General features: G+C 46.1%; 1 protein-coding gene across 5 annotated transcripts in view; it reads left to right on the forward strand.

Moving 5' to 3' along the window:
- LOC122210078 (small integral membrane protein 10-like protein 2A) overlaps positions 1 to 19,166 on the forward strand; it is a 149,658-nt gene that overhangs the window by 55,011 nt on the left and 75,481 nt on the right. For 2 of the 5 annotated variants that reach the window (XM_042922532.1, XM_042922534.1), the window contains exon 2: positions 2,108 to 2,151. In XM_042922532.1, the coding sequence (XP_042778466.1) occupies positions 2,108 to 2,151 (44 nt within the window). Of the gene's footprint in view, positions 1 to 2,107; positions 2,152 to 2,344; positions 2,361 to 3,294; positions 3,329 to 11,235; positions 11,274 to 19,166 lie in introns of those variants that run through there. The other 3 variants (XM_042922535.1, XM_042922531.1, XM_042922536.1) reach the window with 3 other exon arrangements.

A 19,166-nucleotide genomic window follows, 5' to 3' on the forward strand; every position in this document is an offset into this window, starting at 1 on the left:
TTATTTCACTTAGCATAGTGTCCTCAAGCTCCATCCATTTTGTGGCAAGTGGAAAGAGTTCATTCTTTTTTTACGGCTGAGTAATAGTACTCCATTGTGTGTGTGTATGTGTTTTACATATATTATTTTCTTTATCCATTTATTCATTGAACAGGGGGGTGCAGATATCTTTCCAAATTAGTGTTTTGGTGGGGTTCCTGGGCAACTCAGTGGATTGAGCATCCAACTCTTGATTTTGGCTCAGGTCATGATCCTAGGGTCATGGGATCGAGCCCCACATCAGGCTCTGTGCTGACTGTGGAGCCTGCTTGAAATTCTCTCTCTCTCTCTTTCTCTCTCTCTCTCTCTCCCCCTCCCTCCCTCCCTCCCTCTCTCACTCTCTCTAAAATAAAATAAAAAAATTAGTGTTTTTGTTTTCTTTGGATAAGTTACTCAGAAGCAGGATTGTTGGATCATATGGTGATTCTATTTTTAATATTTTGAGGAAACTATGTACTGCTTTCCATAGCGGCTGTACCAATTTATGTTCCCACCAACAGTGCATGAGGGTTTCCTCTTCTCCACGTCCTCGCCAACATTTGTTATGGCTTTTTAAAAAAAATTTTGTTTTAAAGATTAAAAAATTTGTTTTGAAATTTTTTTACTATTTATTTATTTTTGAGAGAGAGACAGAATGTGAGTGGGAGAGGGTCAGAGAGAGAGAGAGAGAGAGAGAGAGAGGGAGATGCAGAATCTGAAGCAGGCTCCAGGCTCTGAGCTATTAGCACAGAGCCCCATGCAGGGCTTGAACTCACGAACAGTGAGATCAGACCTGAGCCAAAGTCGGATGCTTAACCGACTGAGCCACCCAGGCACCCCCCAAAAAAATTTTTTTTTAAGTTTATTTATTTTTGAGAGAGAGAGAGAGAAAGCACAAGGGAGGGGCAGAGAGAGATGGAGAGAGAGAGAATCCCAAGCAGGCTCTGCACCATCAACACTGAGTCCAACATGGCCCTTGAACTCACGAACCTCGAGTTGATGACCTGAGCCTAAATCAAGAGTCGGACGCTTAACCGACTGAGCCACCCAGGTGCCTCTGCTTGCTTGCTTCTTTCTTTCTTTCTTTCTTTCTTTCTTTCTTTCTTTCTTTCTTTCTTTTCTTTCTTTTCTTTCTCAAAATGTAAAGGTCTAGTTCCCAAACAGTTTTATGCCCCCAGAAGGAAACCCTGTACCCATTAGTGGTCACTCCCTATCCCTCTGGCCCTTCGGCATCTGTAAACCACCAATTTGTGCCTATGTGTGTGGATTTCATACAAATGGAATCCTACAACATGTGACCTTTTGTGTCTGGCTTCTTTCACTCAGTGTCCTATCTTCAAGGCTTATCCATGTGGCATACATCAGTACTCTATTCCTCTGTATGGCTGATAAATGTTCCATTATATATATTATCATATATCAATACATATAATATATAATAACATTATATATTAAATATGTTAACATATATATTATATACGTACCACAGTTTGTGTATTCATTAATCCATTGGTAGGCGTTTGGGCGGTTTCCATCTTTTTGCAGTTATGACTAACGCTGTTACGAACATGTGTATACAAGCATTTGTTTCAATACCTGTTTTCAATTATTTTGAGCACACCATATACCTAGGCACAGAACTGCTGGATCATATGGTAATTCGATTTACCTTTTAAAAAAAAATTTATTTGAGAGAGAACGTGCACAGGAAGAGCAGAGAGAGAGAGAGAGAGAGAGAGAGAGAATCCCAAGCAGGTCTGCACTGTCAGTTCAAGGAGCCTGATGTGGGGTTTGAACCCACAAACCCATGAGATCATGACCTGAGCCAAAATCAAGAGTTGGGTGCCTAACCGCCTGAGCCACCCAGGCACCCCTCTGTGTTTAGCTTTTTGGGGAACCGTCAAACTGTCTTCCATGATGGTTGCATCCTTTTACATTCCCACCAGCAGGACGTGAGGGTACCATTTCCCCCACATCTTTACACAGAGACCATATCTTAAAGTTGGGGGGCAGGGGCCGTCTGATCTTTGGTCACGGTGGTTTGTCCATGATTGGTTTTGATAACCTCTAGCACTGTTTCCCTCCACAGTTCACAGAATGGAATGTTGGCCGAAGAGCAGCCATTGTGATCTGGTAAGGACCTTCAATTCTGTTAACTTGGAAATTCACACAAGAGCTGGAAGGGGCTTTGGGAGAAATATAGTTCAGACGTATCTTCTCTGGTCTCTGCTTGAATGCTGCCTATGATGGGTGCTCACAGCACCAGGGGGTGGACAATCCCACTGTTGGACAATTGTCTCCTTTTCCTGAAAATCCATTTCTTTAGAGGTGGAGGTTCAGAGAAGGCTCCCTGGAGGAGGGGACGTCAGAACTGCGCTTTGGGGGTGTTGAGTTGACCAGGGAAGGAAATGCAGGAGGTATGTCCCTGGCAGAAGAAAAGCGAAAGCAATGTTTTCCAAACTGATTGTGTATACCACAGTGGTAGCCTCACCAGGGGCCTTGTTGGACAGGTCTTTTTTTTTTTTTTTTTTTTTTTTAAGCTTATTTATTTACTTTTGAGAGAGAAAGAGCACAAACAGGGGAGGGGCAGAGAGAGAAAGGGAGACACAGAATCTGAAGCAGGCTCCGGGCTCTGAGCTGTCGGCACGGAGCCCACCCTCAGGAACCGTGACATCATGACCCGAGCCAGAGTCTGACACTCAACCGACTGAGCCACCCAGTTGGGTGGTCCTTTGATGAATCACCCTGAGAGAGTTTCAGTTGCCCTACACAGCCCTTCCCTGCTTCAACACCTCTCCACCTGTTTCTGTCTATTGTCTTTTAGATTGGAATGTGCCAAAGTATTTATTTCAAACAGGCTTTTTAAAAAAAAATATTTTGTTTGAGTTTATTTATTTATTTCGAGAGAGAACATGAGCAGAGGAAGGACAGAGAGAGAGAGAGAGAGAGAGAGAGAGAATCCCAAGTATGCTCTGTGCTGTCAGTGCAGAGCCTGACATGTGGCTCCATCCCACAAACCGTGAGGTCATGACCTGAACTGAAATCAAGAGTCTGCTGCTTAACTGACTGAGCCACCCAGGTGCCCCGACATCTGTCCATCTCTTAAACATCTGGTGGCGTTCCTTGGCTCGCCAGTCTGAGCCCCTTCATTATTCTTTGTCTTGGGTTTTCTAGGAGACACTGTGTTTTTAATCCTGCGGGACAGGCAAATGCAACATCTATAATTAGATGTGTCTATTATTAAATTCCACATCTTACTGACGAATTCTTGCCGAGGTGCCTGGAGTACCAGTGAGGAAGTACAATGCCCCAATATTCACAGAAGCTCCAAGCTGCCAGGTGGGGTGGAAACGAGCAAATCTTTCAGTGACTGAGCTACAACATGAGTCCTCACCAAGGAGCTTCTCATTGTGTCCCAGTAAGGCACTTCTTGCTTCCAAGGAAGAGTACCTGGGACTTAAATTGATGAATAAGTCAGCCTGTGGTTGTCGTGGGTGGCTGGGGACAAGGGTGATATGTAAATAAAATGGGTAAAATTTAAATTGCGTTTTAGCGAATAGCATTGTAATTTTTCCCCTATGAAATCTTCAGTAAGTAGCAAAACAGACCTCTCTCTTTTTTTAATGTTTATTTATTTCGTTTTACTTTTTTTAATTGAAAAAGTTTTTTTTTTCTTTTTTTTTTTTTTTAATTTTTTTTTTTAACGTTTTATTTATTTTTGAGACAGAGAGAGACAGAGCATGAACGGGGGAGGGGCAGAGAGAGGGAGACACAGAATCGGAAGCAGGCTCCAGGCTCTGAGCCATCAGCCCAGAGCCCGACGCGGGGCTCGAACTCACGGACCGTGAGATCGTGACCTGAGCCGAAGTCGGACGTTTAACCGACTGAGCCACCCAGGCGCCCCTAATTGAAAAAGTTTTTTAACGTGGATTCACTTTTGAGAGACAGAGAGAGACAGAGCACGAGCAGGGGAGGGGCAGAGAGAGAGGGAGACACAGGCTCCAGCTGTCGGCACAGCGCACGTCGCGGGGCTTGAACCCACGAACCGGGAGATGATGCCCTGAGCCGAAGTCAGAGGCTTAACCAACTCTGCCACCCAGGAGCCCCAAAATGTTTGTTTAGTTTTGAGAGAGAGACAGATCGCACGTGAGGGAGAGGCAGAGAGAGGGAGGCAGAGGATCCGCGGCAGGCTTTGTGAGGACAGCAGCAAGTCCCACGTGAGGCTCGAACTCACAAACCGTGAGATCATGACCGGAGCCCCGTGAGATCATGACCTGAGCCAAAGCTGGATGCTCAACCGACTGAGCCACCCAGGCGTGCCTCAAAACAGGACTCTTTGAAAGCTGGGTCCTTTTTTCCTTCCTATTTATTTTTTCCTCCATCTTTACCTTGTGGGGTGCGAATGACCCAAGGGCTGGGTATTTCTTGTCCAAGTAAGAAGCAACTATGAAAACATCAGAAGATGTGCTCATAGGAGAGGAGTGGCCAGAAGGTAAATAGAACGCGCCATCTTCGGGAAAGCCAGAGTTTGATTTGATTTCATCACCAAGGCTCCTCTGCCCCACAACGCTTCCCTGGCCCTAGAATTGCCCACCAGTAGGCAAGTTCATGCTGTTTCATCTTCAGAACCAACAAGCAACCGTCAGCATCTGGCGGATGGCTCAGCTGGCAGTTCCCCTTGGCTTCTCCTTGTGGGAGATTCAAGGAAGGGCCGGGCATCGGAAGGACTTTCGGGGAAATCATCTTTCCTCTGTCTTCCTTCCCCTTCCATATTCTGCTTATTAATAATTCACTTTTCCTTTTAATTCTCAGTACTCTGGCTGTTCTTTTGGGCCAGGCCGATGCACACTTCACTTTCTTCTATTTCCTTTTATTCCAATCACAAAATCCCTCCAGGCTGAAGCTCCCTTCTCAGAAACCTAGCAATTAGAAGAGGAAGCCGGTCTCTTACTAACACTTTGTTTGGAGCCCCGTCATAAATAATTAACCTGACGTTACACTCAGAAAACAAATGGATGGGGTTCAGTTGGCGATGTTGTGTGGGAGCTTTCTCTCCTGGGGTTTTACCCCACTCACAAAATCCAGGAAGCGGATACAGGCCTTTCCATTAGCAGGGATGAGCTGTCCGATTTCCAACACTTAGGGAGGAAACCACATCGAGCCATTTTTCTCAGGCACTTAAACTTGAGATTTGTTCATGAATCCGGTGTCTGAGACTCAGGACAGCATTTTCTCCCACCAGCATCTCACGGCCCCAAAGGCTGCAGCCGCCCCCGCACTCGTTCGATTTGACCTCCGGTCAACTCAGTTTCATTCCCGGGGATGACAGTGGAGGGTGCAGGGTGGATTCAGAAGGGGCCATGGTCATCTCCACTCAGATTCAGTCCTTGGCTAAAATGGTCAGGGTGAAGAGGTGGCTGGGATGGGTTCTTCCTTTCCTTTTCTTTCTTTCTTTCTTTCTTTCTTTCTTTCTTTCTTTCTTTCTTTCTCTCTCTCTCTTTCTTTCATGGATCCTTCCTGCCTTCCTTTCCTCCCTCCTTTCCTTCTTCTTTCCTTCCTTCCTTCCTTCCTTCCTTCCCTCCCTCCCTCTTTCTTCCCTTCCTTCCTTCCCTCCCTCCCTCCTTCTTCCCTTCCTTCCTACCTTCCCTCCCTCCCTCCTTCTTCCCTTCCTTCCTTCCCTCCCTCCTTCTTCCCTTCCTTCCTTCCTTCCCTCCCTCCCTCCTTTTTCCCTTCCTTCCTTCCTTCCCTCCCTCCCTCCCCTCCCTCCTTCTTCCCTTCCTTCCTTCCTTCCCTCCCTCCCTCCTTCTTCCCTTCCTTCCTACCTTTCTTCCCTCCCTCCCTCCTTCTTCCCTTCCTTCCTTCCTTTGCTTCCTTCCTTCCTTCCCTCCTTCCCTCCTTCCCTCCCTCTTTCTTCCCTTCCTTCCTTCCCTCCCTCCCTCCTTCTTCCCTTCCTTCCTACCTTCCTTCCTTCCCTCCCTCCCTCCTTCGTCCCTTCCTTCCTTCCCTCCCTCCTTCTTCCCTTCCTTCCTTCCTTCCCTCCCTCCCTCCCCTCCCTCCTTCTTCCCTTCCTTCCTTCCTTCCCTCCCTCCCTCCTTCTTCCCTTCCTTCCTTCCTTTGCTTCCTTCCTTCCTTCCCTCCTTCCTTCCTTCCTTCCTTCCTTCCTTCCCTCCCTCCCTCCTTCTTCCCTTCCTTCCTTCCCTCCCTCCCTCCTTCTTCCCTTCCTTCCTTCCCTCCCTCCCTCCCTCCTTCTTCCTTTCCTTTCTTCCTTCCTTCCTTCCTCTCCTTCATGGATCCTTCCTTCCTCCCTCCCTCCCTTTCTTTCAACGGATGTGAAATTCACATAACATAAAATTAACCACTTCATCACAAAAGGGCAAATACTATGTGCTTCTTCTTATATGAGGTGCCTGGAGTCATCAGATTCACAAAAGACAGAAAGTAGGATGGTGGGAGCCAGGGGTGGGGGGTGGGGGAAGGGATGGAGAGTGAGTGTTCGATGGGGACAGAGTTTCCATTTGGGAAGATGAAAGGGATCTGAAGATGGAGCATAATGATGGCTGTACAGCAGTGTGAATGTTGAAGATAGTCATTATCATGTTATGTATATTTTACACACACATATACATATATATATATATATATATATACATATATATATATATATATATAATTTTTAATTGACCATTTTAAAGTGTATAGTGGCATTTAGTCAATTTGCAATGTTGTACAACCATCACTTCTAACTAGTTCCATAACATTTTCATCATGGGAACCTCATACCCACTAAGCAATCAAGCCCTGTTCCCCTACACCCCTCTCCGTAATGCTCGAAACCACCAATGTGCTTCCTGTCTCTATGAATTTACTCTTCTAGATAGTTCATCTAATTGGAATCATGCAATATTGGGTCCTTTGTGTCTGGCTCCTTTCACAGAGTATAATGTTTAAGGGGGCATTGTTGTTAACATCATACAGGTGTCAGCGCTTTAGTCCTTTTTACGCCTGAGTAATATTCCATGGTAGGAATCTGCCACAATTTGTTTATCCACTCATCCACTGATGGCCACTGGAGATGCTTCCTCCTCTGGTTATTGTCATGCTGCTGTGAACGTGTGTGTTCAGGGATTTGTCTGGATACCTCTGCTGGGAAAGTTCAGCTGCTTTTTGCTCTTGGTATCTTTCTCTTGTCAAGAAGGCTCACAGCTGGGTCAACCAAGAAATTAAAGACAAAATCAGAAAATACATAGAGGCAGGGGCGCCTGGGTGGCTCAGTCGGTTAAGCATCCGACTTTGGCTCAGGTCATGATCTCATGGTTCGTGGGTTCGAGTCCCATCTCAGGCTCTGTGCTGACAGCTTGGAGCCTGGAGCCTGCTTCAGATTCTGTGTCTTCATCTCTCTTTGCCCCTCTCCCACTCATGCTCTGTCTCCCTGTCTCTCAAAAATAGATAAATGTTAAAAAAGTTTTTTAAAGAAAATACATAGAGGCAAATGAAAATCAAAAGACAATGGTCCAAAATCTTTGGGATGCAGCAAAAGCTGCTCTAAGAGAGAAAATTAGAGCAATGCAGGCTTACCTCAAGAAGCAAGAAAAGTCTCAAATAAACAACCTAACCTTATATCAAAAGGAGTTAGAAAAAGAAGAACAAACAAAGCCCAAAGCCAGTAGAAGAAAGGAACTGATAAAGATTACAGCAGAAATAAATGAAATAGATTAAAAAAAAAAAATACAACAGATCGATGAAATCAGGGACTGGTTCTTTGAAGGCCTTGCAACTGCCTATCTTCACCTGTGGCCAGGCTGGTCCTGCTCCTTCCGTGACCTCTTGCAGCCTGTGGGACAGGCAGCAACTCTTGGAGAACCTGCCAGGTGACATGTCTCAGAGGGTCACAGCATTCAGAGGCCACCCAGCAATTAGGAAGCTGCCTCATCATGCTCCCTGGGGAGGGTGTTCCAGGACGTAGGCAGGCAGTTCTGTCTGTCATTGGTTTTCTAGAAGTGCCACAACGAGAAGTCATAGTCTCTGAGGGACAGGTGCACTGAGAATCCATTTCACTGAGTCACTTTTTGGTAAGCCTGACCTCCAAGTCTCTGGATATCCTGTCTTGCCTCAACTTTAGTGTGAACAGGATGTGTAGGCATGGGAGATGCTGAGATGGGAGAGAGGGCAGGGCATCCGAAACTCTGTCCCATTGTGACTCACCTAACAACCTGCCCACACCACAGGGGTCTCAGGGAACTGTTCCCTGCTGCCTGGACACATCTGATGAGAGCGTGCTTCCAGCAGAGAAGGAGGCATGATGCGCTTTTAGGTTGGGACAGTATTAAAAACAATCAGCCACGGGGCGCCTGGGTGGCTCAGTCGGTTGAGGGTCCGACTTTGGCTCAGGTCACGATCTCACGGTTCATGAGTTTGAGCCCCGCATCAGGCCCTGTGCTGACAGCTCGGAGCCTGGAGCCTGCTTCGGATTCTGTGTCTCCCTCTGTCTCTGCCTCCCCCACTCGCACTCTGTCTCTCAAAAATAAATAAACATTAAAATATTTTTAAACAATCAGCCATGGAGTTCCTTTGTTGGACATTTCCCAAACCTTTTAAATTTACTCAGGTGAAATTCCCATCACCTAAAATTAATCATTTTAAAGTGAACAATCCGGTGGCATTTCGCACATTCCCAATGTTGTGCCCCCACCATCTGTCTCTAGCTCCAGAGCGAATGCATTCCCCCCAAAAGGAATTCTGTACCCATTTAAGCAGCCACTCCCCACCCAGACCCTTGGACCAGAGTCAACTGGAAAATTCAATCCTTAGTGTGCAGTCAGGTGCCTCAGTCAACACTGGTGCCACGTGGTAGGGGTGAAGAAAGATGTGACAGAAGGTGGAAAAAGAAGAGGTAGGGGAGACAGGTGAGGACATCGGGTCGTGTGTGGGGAACAGGCTGGGGACTCCCTGCGTGTGTGCGCTTCCAGGAGTAACTGGAATACGTTCCCTTTTCTTTTGTATTCCTGAGGCTGGATGGTGTCTTGAAAGGACGGGGGCAGCAGGGGTGGGGCCCCTTCCAGCTCCTCCATTCTCTCCTCGTGTGCTCTCTGGCAAGTTAATCTGTGTCTCTGAGACTCAGCTCTCTTGTCTCTAAGGAGGGCTAACAGTATCCACGTGGTCAGGCGGCCGGGAGGGCTCCAGGGCAGGTACGAGGGCACTTGGCACTGAGGTTGCACACAGCAGGTGCTTCAAAGTAGTCTCCATCCTATTGTTGTACTTCTTCAATGATGAAGATGGTAATGGTGGGGCTGCTTGGGAGACGGTTGGTGCTGCCAGAGAGAAAAGGATGCAGAAAGGTACAGCGGAGGAATTTGCCCCCATCAGGGAGAAGCCAAGGGAATTTGAAAGCCTTTTAAGAAATGAGGACGCCCTTGCCCTGACTCACCTGCTCCGGCAGGGTGTCTCCCTGTGAAGGTCTGGGAGGCCTCGTTTCTCGTTTCTCGTTTCTCGTTTCTTCTCTCCTTTGAACTTGGAAGCAGTGGAGGAGGGTTCGAAAGGCCGTGACTAAGCTCTCCGCCAGCTTCCCCGCAGCTTTCTGCTGAGCAAGCCGGCGCCGAGGAGAGAGCGCCCCGGGCAGTGCATTCTGCAGCGGGACAAGAATGTGATTTTTGTGCGCTGCCTTTCCAGCCCCTCTTTCACACACAGAAAAATGCTGCGTGCATAAGGGCGTGTCCTTCTTTCCTTGGGGGAGAAGACAATTCTTCAATTCCCAAACAGAATCTGGAATTCATTCTCCTTGGGAGGAAGCCACGGGCACTGCCCGAGGATGGGGGGTGGGTGGGGGGGGGGGAGGAGACAGCCCTTCTCCAGGCATCGAGACAATACTCCACCTCCTCAAGACCACAGAAAAGAGAATCAGAGGGTACGAGTTTCCTGGGGCTGCAAATTGCCTTGAACTGGGTGGTTTCAAAACAACAGAAATTTATTCTCTTGCAGTTCTGGAACCAGAAGTCTAAGACCAAGGTGTCAGCGGGCCAAACGGTGCCTCTCTCCTAGCTTTTGGTGGCTCTCAGAGGTCTTTCCTTTCCCTAGCTGGTGGCTGCCTCATCCCAATCTCTGCCTCTGTGGCCCATGGTCATCTTCCCTGTGTGTGTGTGTGTGTGTGTCCTCTCTGTCTTATAAGGACGCCAGTCCCTGGATTTAGGGCCCACCTACTCCAGTATGACCTCATCTTAACAAATTACACCTGCAAAGACTCTACTTCCAAATTTGGTCACATTCTGAGATTCTAGATGGACGTGAATTTGGGGGTGGGGGTGGGGCACTATTCATCTCAGCACACAAACCAAAACTCCAAATGGCAGCAGGGATCCAAAATCCCAAACACACAAACCTGATATATCGAAACACAGATTCTAAGTCAGACCGACTATGTTCCCCTCCCTTTCTTTTAAGCACCACTGCCTTGTGTAGGGATTTTTAAGTTGAAAACTTCCATAGTTCCCTTGTGCCCCTTCCCAGGCAACACTACCCTGCCCTCAGGTAACCATTGTGCAGTTGGGGTCCTCCGGGGAGCATTGTAAGGTGCAGGGGTTCATTGGTGGCAATGTAGCGAGGGACTGTCCGTGCTCTCCTTGCTAGTTGATAGAAACACAGTTGATTTTTTTTAAATTTACATCCAAATTAGTTAACATCTAGTGCAACAATGATTTCAGGGGTAGATTCCTTAGTGCCCCTTACCCATTTAGCCCATCCCCCCTCCCACAACCCCTCCAGTAACCCTCTGTTGTTCACCATATTTATGAGTCTCTTCTTGTTTGTCTCCTCCCTGGTTTTGTATTATTTTTGTTTCCCTTCCCTTATGTTCATCTGTTCTTTGTCTTAAAGTCCTCATATGAGTGAAGTCATATGATATTTGTCTTTGACTAATTTTGCTTAGCATAACACCCTCTGGTTCCATCCACGTAGTTGTAAATGGCAAGATTTCATTCTTTTTGATTGCTGAGTAATACTCCATTGTATATATAGACATCTTCTTTATCCATTCCTCAGTCAGTGCACATTTGGGCTCTTCCCATACTTTGGCTATTGTCGATAGTGCTGCCATAAACATCAGGGTGTATATGCCTTCGAAACAGCACACCTGTATCCCGTGGATAAATGCCTAGTAGTGCAATTGCTGGGTCGTAGGGTACTTCTATTTTTAGTTTTTTGAGGAACCTCTATACTGTTTTCCAGATTGGCTGCACCAGCTTGCATTCCCACCAACAACGCAAAAGAGATTCTCTTTCTCCACATCTTCGCCAACATCTGTTGTTGCCTGAGTTGTTCATGTTACCCATTCTGACAGGTATGAGGTGGTATCTCATTGTGGTTTTGATTTGTATTTCCCTGATGATGAGTGATGTGGAGCATTTTTTCATGTGTCGGTTGGCCATCTGGGTGTCTTCTCTGGAGAAGTGTCTATTCATGTTGTTTGCCCATTTCTTCACTGGGTTATTTTTTTGGGTGTTGAGTTTGAGAAATTCTTTATAGATTTTGGATACTAACCCTTTATCTGATATGTCATTTGCTAATATCTTCTCCCATTCTTTTGGTTGCCTTTTAGTTTTGCTGATATAAACACAGTTGATTTTTATGTCAATTCTGCAACTTTGCTGGATTTACTTATAAGTTGTTGGAGATTTTTGGAATTTTCTATGTAGACGATCCTGTCATCTGTAAACAGAAACACTTTAATTTTGTTCCTTTTTTCATCTGTAGGCCTTTTATTTCTTTTCTTGCTTTATTGTGTGGGCTAGAATTTCCAGTGCTATGTTGAGTGGCAGCAGTGAGAATTAAATCCTGGCTTTGTTCCCAGTCTTAGGGGAAAAGCATCAGTCTTTCAAAATTAAGTGTGCTGGGAGCTATAGGTTTTTGTAGATTAAAAAAAAATCACGTTGAAGAAGTCCCTGTTTATGCCTAGTGCCTGAGTATTTCAAATCATGAGTGGGTATTTAATTTTATCAAATGCTTTTTCTGCATCCATCGAAGCGATCATGTGATTTTTCTTCTTAGCCTGTAGATTACATTGATTGATTTGTGACTGTTTGAACTAGCCTTGCATCCCGGGAATAGACACCACTCGATCCTGGTGTACAGTTCGTTTTATTTTTATTTTTAAAGTTTATTTATTTATTTTGAGAGAGAGAGAGAAAGAGGGAGAGAGTGTGTTTGACCGGGGGGTATGGGCAGAGAGAGAAGGAGAGAGAATCCTGAGCAGGCTCTGCATTGTCAGCACAGAGCCCAATGCAGAGCTCAAGCCCACAAACTGTGAGATCATGACCTGAGCCGAAACTAAGAGTCAGACACTTAACCCATGAGCCACCCAGGCGCCCCTTTATTTTCATTTTTATTACAGTTCTTTTTATATATTACCGAATTATATTTTCAGTGTTTTGGTAAGAATTTTCATATCTATGCTTGGGAAGGATAGTGTCTGTAATTGTCCCTTTTTTATACTGTCTCTGTCTAGTTTTGGGAACAGGGTGATACTGGCATTATACATTAAATTGGGAAGTGTTCTTCTTGTCTTTTCTGGAAGAAAAGGATTGATGCTCATCCTTTATTTCTTATTTTTTAAATATTCTATTTTTAAGTAATCTCTACACCCAACATAGACTGTAGAACTCACAACCCCGAGATCAAGAGTTGCATGCTCTACTGACTGAGCCAGCCAGGCGCCCCTGATATTTATCCTTTAAACATTTGGTAGACTTCTCCACTGATACTATCTGGGCCTGGGGATTTCTTTTTTTAGGAGTTTTAAAATTATATATTCAGTTTCCTTAATTGTTATAGCCTCTTTATAGTTTTATTTTAGTGGGGTGCCTGAGTGGTTAAGTTGGGTAAGCCTCTGACTTCAGCTCAGGTCACAATCTCCCTGTTCGTGGGTTCGAGCCTCACATCATGCTCTGTGCTGAAGCTTAGAGCCTGGAGTTTGCTTCGGATTCTGTGTCTCCCTCTCTCTCTGCCTCTCCCCTGTTCATGCCCTGTGTCTCTCTCTCCCTCCGTAATAAATAAACATTAAAAAAATTTTTTTAAATGCTTTTCTAGTTTTATTTTATTTTGGAGAGAGAGAATGAACATGAGTAGGGGAGAGGGGAGGAGGGAGGGAAGGAGAGAGGGAGGGAGGGAGAGAGAGAGAGAAAGGGAGAGAGAGAGAGAGAGAGAGGGAGAGAGAATCTCAAGCAGTCTCCATGCTCAGCACTGAACCTATCTTGGGGCCCAGTCTCACCACCCGGATCATGAACTGAGCCGAAATCAACAGCCCGATGCTCAACCAACTGAGCCACCCAGGCGCCCCTGTGATAGGCTCTTTAAATTATCCATTTCATTTTGGATGAGTGGTGACATATTTCACTTTTTGAGGAATGGACCCATTTCACCTAAGTTTTCAAATATAAGAGTGGGTAATGTCCATAGTGTGCCTTTATTAACCCATTAATTACCCCTTCTTTGGTCAGTCTTGCTAGAAAGGTGTCAATTTTATGTATCTTTTCAAAGAACCAGCTTTAAACATAATTAATTAATTAATTTTATTGGGTTAGAAATGTAGACCATAACGTGTTGTTTTCTCTCACTGCTTTCAAGCTTTCTTCCATTTCCTTTACATTCAAAGTTCTCCTATGATGTGTCTTGGCATTGACTTTGGCCCAGGTCATGATCTCGAGGTTCGTGAGTTTGAGCCCTGCACTGGGCTCCCTGCTGTCAGGGCAGAGCCTCCTTTGGATCCTCTGTCCTCCTCTCTCTCTGTCTGTCCCCCGCTCATTCTCTCTCTCTCTCTCTCTCTCTCAAAAATAAATAAAGCATTAAAAATTATTATTTTTTAATTTTTTTCTTATTTGTTTTTAATTTTTAACTTTTTTAACATTAAAAAAATATTTTGGGGGTGGGGGATGGGCAGAGAGAGAAAGAGACAGAGGAGCCAGAAGTGGGCTCCGTGCTGACAGCGGAGAGCCTGACGTGGGGCTCAGACTCACGAACTGTGAGATTATGACCTGAGCCCAAGTAAGATGCTTAACCGACTGAGCCACCCAGGTGCCCATAAAAAAACACTTTTTTTGGATTCATCCTGTTTGAGATTTGCTCAGCTTCTTGACTCTCTGGGTTCACTTCATTCGCCAAACTTGGGAAGTTTTCAGCCATTATTTTTGAAATACTTTTCTTTCTTTTTTTTTTTTTTAACATTTATTTATTTTTGAGAGACAGAGAGAGACAGCACAAGCAGGGGAGGAGCAGAGAGAGAGGGAGACACAGAATCCAAAGCAGGGTCCAGGCTCTGAGCTACCAGCACAGAGCCTGATGCAAGGCTCGAACTCACAGACCGCGAGATCATGACCTGAGCCGAAGTCGGCCACACAACCAACTGAGCCACCCAGGCACCCCTATTTTTTTCTTTTTTCTTTTAATCTCGAATACTTTTCCTACTGTGCCCTCTTTCTCCTCTTTATCCAGAGCTCTGATGACGCGAATGTCAGTTCAGATCCTTGAGGCTCTGTTCATTTTTTTATAGCCCAATTTCTCTCTGTTGTTCAGACTGGATAATTTCTGTTGCTCTGTCTTCAAGTTCACTGATTGTTAGCTCTGTCACTTCCATTCTATTGCCGCCCCATCCGTTGATTCAAAAACTTTGTTTTTTTTTTTTTCCATTCTACAATTTCCATTTGGTTCTTCTTTGTACCTTCTCTTCCTTTGTATGTTTTGTTCTCTTTTTGCATCTGTTTCAAGCGTGTTCATAATTGCTCATTGAATATTTTTCTACTGACTGCTGCAAGAATCTTACTCAAGTGACTCTAACGTCTCTGTCATCTTGGGATTGGTGTCATATACCAATTGTCTTTTTTCATCCCATTTGGTGTGATGAGGGATTTCCAATTGTATCCTGGACTTTTCGGTATTTTATGCAGTCTTAGATAAATATTCTGTTTATGCCTTCTTCCTCTGACGCCTCCAGCAAAGGAAGCGTGGGATTCCTCCCCTTTACTAGTGGGTGGGGGCGGGAATCCAGGCCCCCCCCTTGGTGTCTGTGGACATCCTGGGTTGAGGGAAAGAATACCTGGTTACGGAGGAGTGGAGATGGAGTTTCTGGCTCCCCCAGGCCTCTGCTGACACCACTCTGGCTGGGAAGGTCTGGGCACCTCATGACCGCTCCCCACATGGCCTCCACTGATACTCAGGGACCAGATGGCCTTGTCACTGCCGCTGGTCAAAGTCCTGACTCTCTCCGAGGCTTTCTCCGACATCACCCCAGTGGGGGGGAACGGGGCCCTCATTACTGCCTGGCTGGGATGAAGTCCAGGTTTCCTGCTTGGCCTTCTCTGATCCCATTCTGGGAGCAGGCAGTGGCTTGGGACACCTCCTTTCAGCTGAGGAGGGTGGAGGTCTGGGCTCCCCACTCAGCCTTTCGCTGACATTGGTCGGGGTGCGGCTGGCTGGAGTACAACCTTATTGTCTAAAAGTTTTCCGCTTTGCTAGGCTGCACTTTTCCTGATCCTTTGGCTAGAGAGGGCAGGCTTTTGTTGGGGCTTTTCTTTCCTTTTTTTTTTGTCTGTACCGGTTGGTGTTTCTGGGTTTCTGGTTCTCCAGTTCAAGTCTGGGATCTCTGAGGCAAAAAGAAAACCCAAAGTGCCTTGGTGGCTCAGTTGGTTAAAGCATCTGACTTGGGCTCAGGTCATGAACTTGAAGTTTGTGAGTTCGAGCCTGCATCCGGCTCTGTGCTGAGAGCTCAGAGGCTGGAGCCTGCTTCAGATTATGTGTCTCCCTCTCTGCCCCTCCCCTGCTCTTGCTCTGTCTCTCAAAAATGAATAAACATTGGGGGGAAAAAAGAAAGAAAGAAAACCCAAGGAACTCACCATCATGTCACTCCTTGGGTCCCAAGGTGCCTAGTCCCTCTCTCCTTGTTTCCTTTCAGGGTCTTCTTGTGTTTGGTTCATATGCAATGTCCATGGACTTGTACCGAGTGGGAGCAATAGAGAAAAACACTTCTATCTTTCTGGAATCAGAAGTCTGTCTAAATTACATTATTTTATTTTTTATAAAATTTTTAAAGTTCATTTATTTTTGAGATAGAGAGAGACAGTGTGAGCAGGGGAGGGGCAGAGAGACAGAGGGAGAGAGAAAGACTCCCAAACAGGCTTCATACTGTCAGCAGTCAGCATGACGCCTGACCCAGGGCTCGAACTCATGAACCGTGAGATCATGACCTGAGTGGAAATCAAGAGTTGGACGCTTGAGTTGGACCGATCGAGCCACCCAGGTGCCCCTGAAGAACATTATTTTGTAATTTTTAATGTTTTTATTATTTATTTATTTTTGAGCTGTCAGCACAGAGCCCTGTGTGAGGCTTGAACCCATGAACCACGAGATCATGACCTGAGCCGAAGTCAGTTGCTTAACTGACTGAGCCACCCAGGCGCCCCTAAACTACATTATTAAAAAATGAATTTTTTTAATGTTTTTATTTATTTTTAGAGAGAGAGAGAGACAAAACACTAGCAGTTCACCCAAGGGCACCGCAGTGATAAACTTTAACAGCATGTATTAAATACTAAAACTGTATTGATCAAGCAGCAGATCTGTAACGATTAAATTTATATGACTAATCTGTTATTGGGGGAGATGTATTTGAGTGGTGTGTGTGCACACCAGATCCTCTCCCTTCCCTCCCCTTCCCCCCCCCGCACCCCCCCCCCGAGAAAAAGAGCCTTTGCCCCCTGCCAGGGGGTGGAATAAAGGTTTCCAAGGCTGTTAAAGTCACCCTGGGTGCTGAGGTCTGACATGTCCATCATCAAAAGTCATTGGCTGCTGGCTCCTGTCGAAACCCTGGGGCCTGCTTGGTGGGGGTGCTAAGAAACGGGTTGTTGAATGAATGAAGTGACATCACAGGAAGAGCACGGAGTCCCCAGATTCCTTTACACCACTGCACATATGGGACTGTGGCTGTGAGAACCCAGTTCTTTAGAGGACCGTTCAGCTATGAGGTGTGGGACAATTCACAAGCAGAGGGCATGGAGTGTATGGCAAGGGACATTCCAGAAGGCAGATGTGAAGGACAAGACAGCAGCTAGAAGGTGGCAGTGACAGTGGGAGCCCTTACTGAGATTCAGCTTTGCCTCCCCATCTCGTTACACGGATTCTGCCGGTCTTGTGAATGAGTGAGCGAGGAAACTTTATACTTCTTCTTCTTTTTTAATGTCGATTTATTTATTGCTGAGTGAGAGAGAGTGCACGCAAGCATGAGTGGGAGAGGGGCAGAGATAGAGGGAGAGAGAGAATCCCAAGCAGGCTCCGCGCTGCCAGCACAGAGCCCGAAGCGGGGCTCGATCTCACCACTGGCAAGATCACGACCCGAGCTGAAATCAAGAGTCGGACGCTTAACTGACTGAGCCACCCAGGCGCCCACTATACTTCTGTTCTTTTTAAAAAAAAAAAATTTTTTTTTAATGTTTTATTTATTTTTGAGACAGGGAGAGACAGAGCATGAACAGGGGAGGGACAGAGAGAGAGGGAGACACAGAATCGGAAGCAGGCTCCAGGCTCGGAGCTGTCAGCCCAGAGCCCGACGCGGGGCTCGAACTCACGGACCGCGAGATCATGACCTGAGCCGAAGTCGGCCGCCCAACCGACTGAACCACCCAGGCGCCCCATATACTTCTGTTCTTGATGATGATGAGGATCGACTGACACCTGTTGTGCACCATGCCCTGTATATGGTAGCAGGTAGTTCTAGCTCCCAGAACGTACAGGGCAGAGTTTGTGGTGGTCCCATTTCAGATGCAGAAGGTAGAGCACAGAGATGTGAAGCAACCTGTTCAAGGCCACACAGACAAGAAATGGAAGCCCCTGGGCCATCTGACTTTAGAGACTACATTATCCCCCTAGAAGACATGATGTGCTGTGATGCATCACGGCCGAGACCTAACGACCTTACTGGTTTTTGTGGGGCTTTTTCACAAAGGCAACAAATGACCAGAACTCAAGGCCTTATACGTCAAAGTGCAGAATTCCATTTGCGTGCACACAGGCAGGCCCTGGGGGTCACATGGCACTCAGTGATGTGTGTTCTGTCACTTAGCTGCTGGCTAGGAGCTCACTTTCTATTTGGAGGACCGTGATCACAGACAGATGTTCTATGTACTTATGTTTGTCATTTTCACCCTTTTTCTTTTTAATTGCTTGTCCGTTAGTACACTCTGAACCCCAGGGTGGAGTTTCCTGGTGACTTCAAGCTGCACGCTGCAGACTCTGACCAACTTCCAAAGGGGACCTTTTTAAATTAAAAAAAAAAAAAGTTAATTTTGTTTTTTGGTAGGTCAGGGACGTACTATAAAAATGAAGAGCTAGATAAAAACAACCCAGTTCTTTATTACTATAGAAGACACCTTGCGTGTAATAATTCTTTATACCGATGTCACCTTGAGTGGGTATAAAGCCTTTCTACCCAAAGACAAATAGCTTGAAGCGGTAGCTAAATTATTTTTTTCAGAGTTTACCGTTAACACAACATTCGAGTGCCTTTTCCAGCAGAGATGCAAGTTACTAATCAGTCTAAAAGGACTTGAGCTGCCCTTGGGAAGTTGAGGCCAGGGAACCTTTGTCAGTTGTGTGGATTCTAGGGGAGAGGACAAGACCAAGGTGGACTGTTTTGAAAATTGGAAAGAGAGGCGGAAGCCATCAAGGACATGATGTCTGGGCTTTTGAAAATTTAATGAGGATGTGTCTTGACACTTAGACCCCATTGGTTGCCTGGGCAGAGTGGGGAATGCTAATGTGCACAAGGTCATCTCTATTCCAACGAGATGTTTTCTTTCCGAGATGAAATTAGATTTCGGAAAGCATTATTTTCCTTCTGTGAGCTGACAGTGAGCTGGCTGCTGTGTGCGCGGCGCCTTCCCTGGACTGGACCAGACCCCTGAGCAGATGTAACGGATTAGCTGAGGTTCCCATCTGCTGACAGTCACTGCCGTCTCTGCTTTTCTGTGCGGGGTCTGAATGCATCGGTAATGCAGGCGGCCTAGGCAGGCTCTTTCTGGCTGAGCAGGAAGACACAGGCCTTGGCAGGGTTTTGGCTCTTGTGACTTGAGTGCTAGGAGAGGACACTTTCTGTCCAGTTTCACAGACTTCCACTT

Source organism: Panthera leo, chromosome E3, assembly GCF_018350215.1.
Source record: "Panthera leo isolate Ple1 chromosome E3, P.leo_Ple1_pat1.1, whole genome shotgun sequence".
Lineage (NCBI taxonomy): Eukaryota > Metazoa > Chordata > Mammalia > Carnivora > Felidae > Panthera > Panthera leo.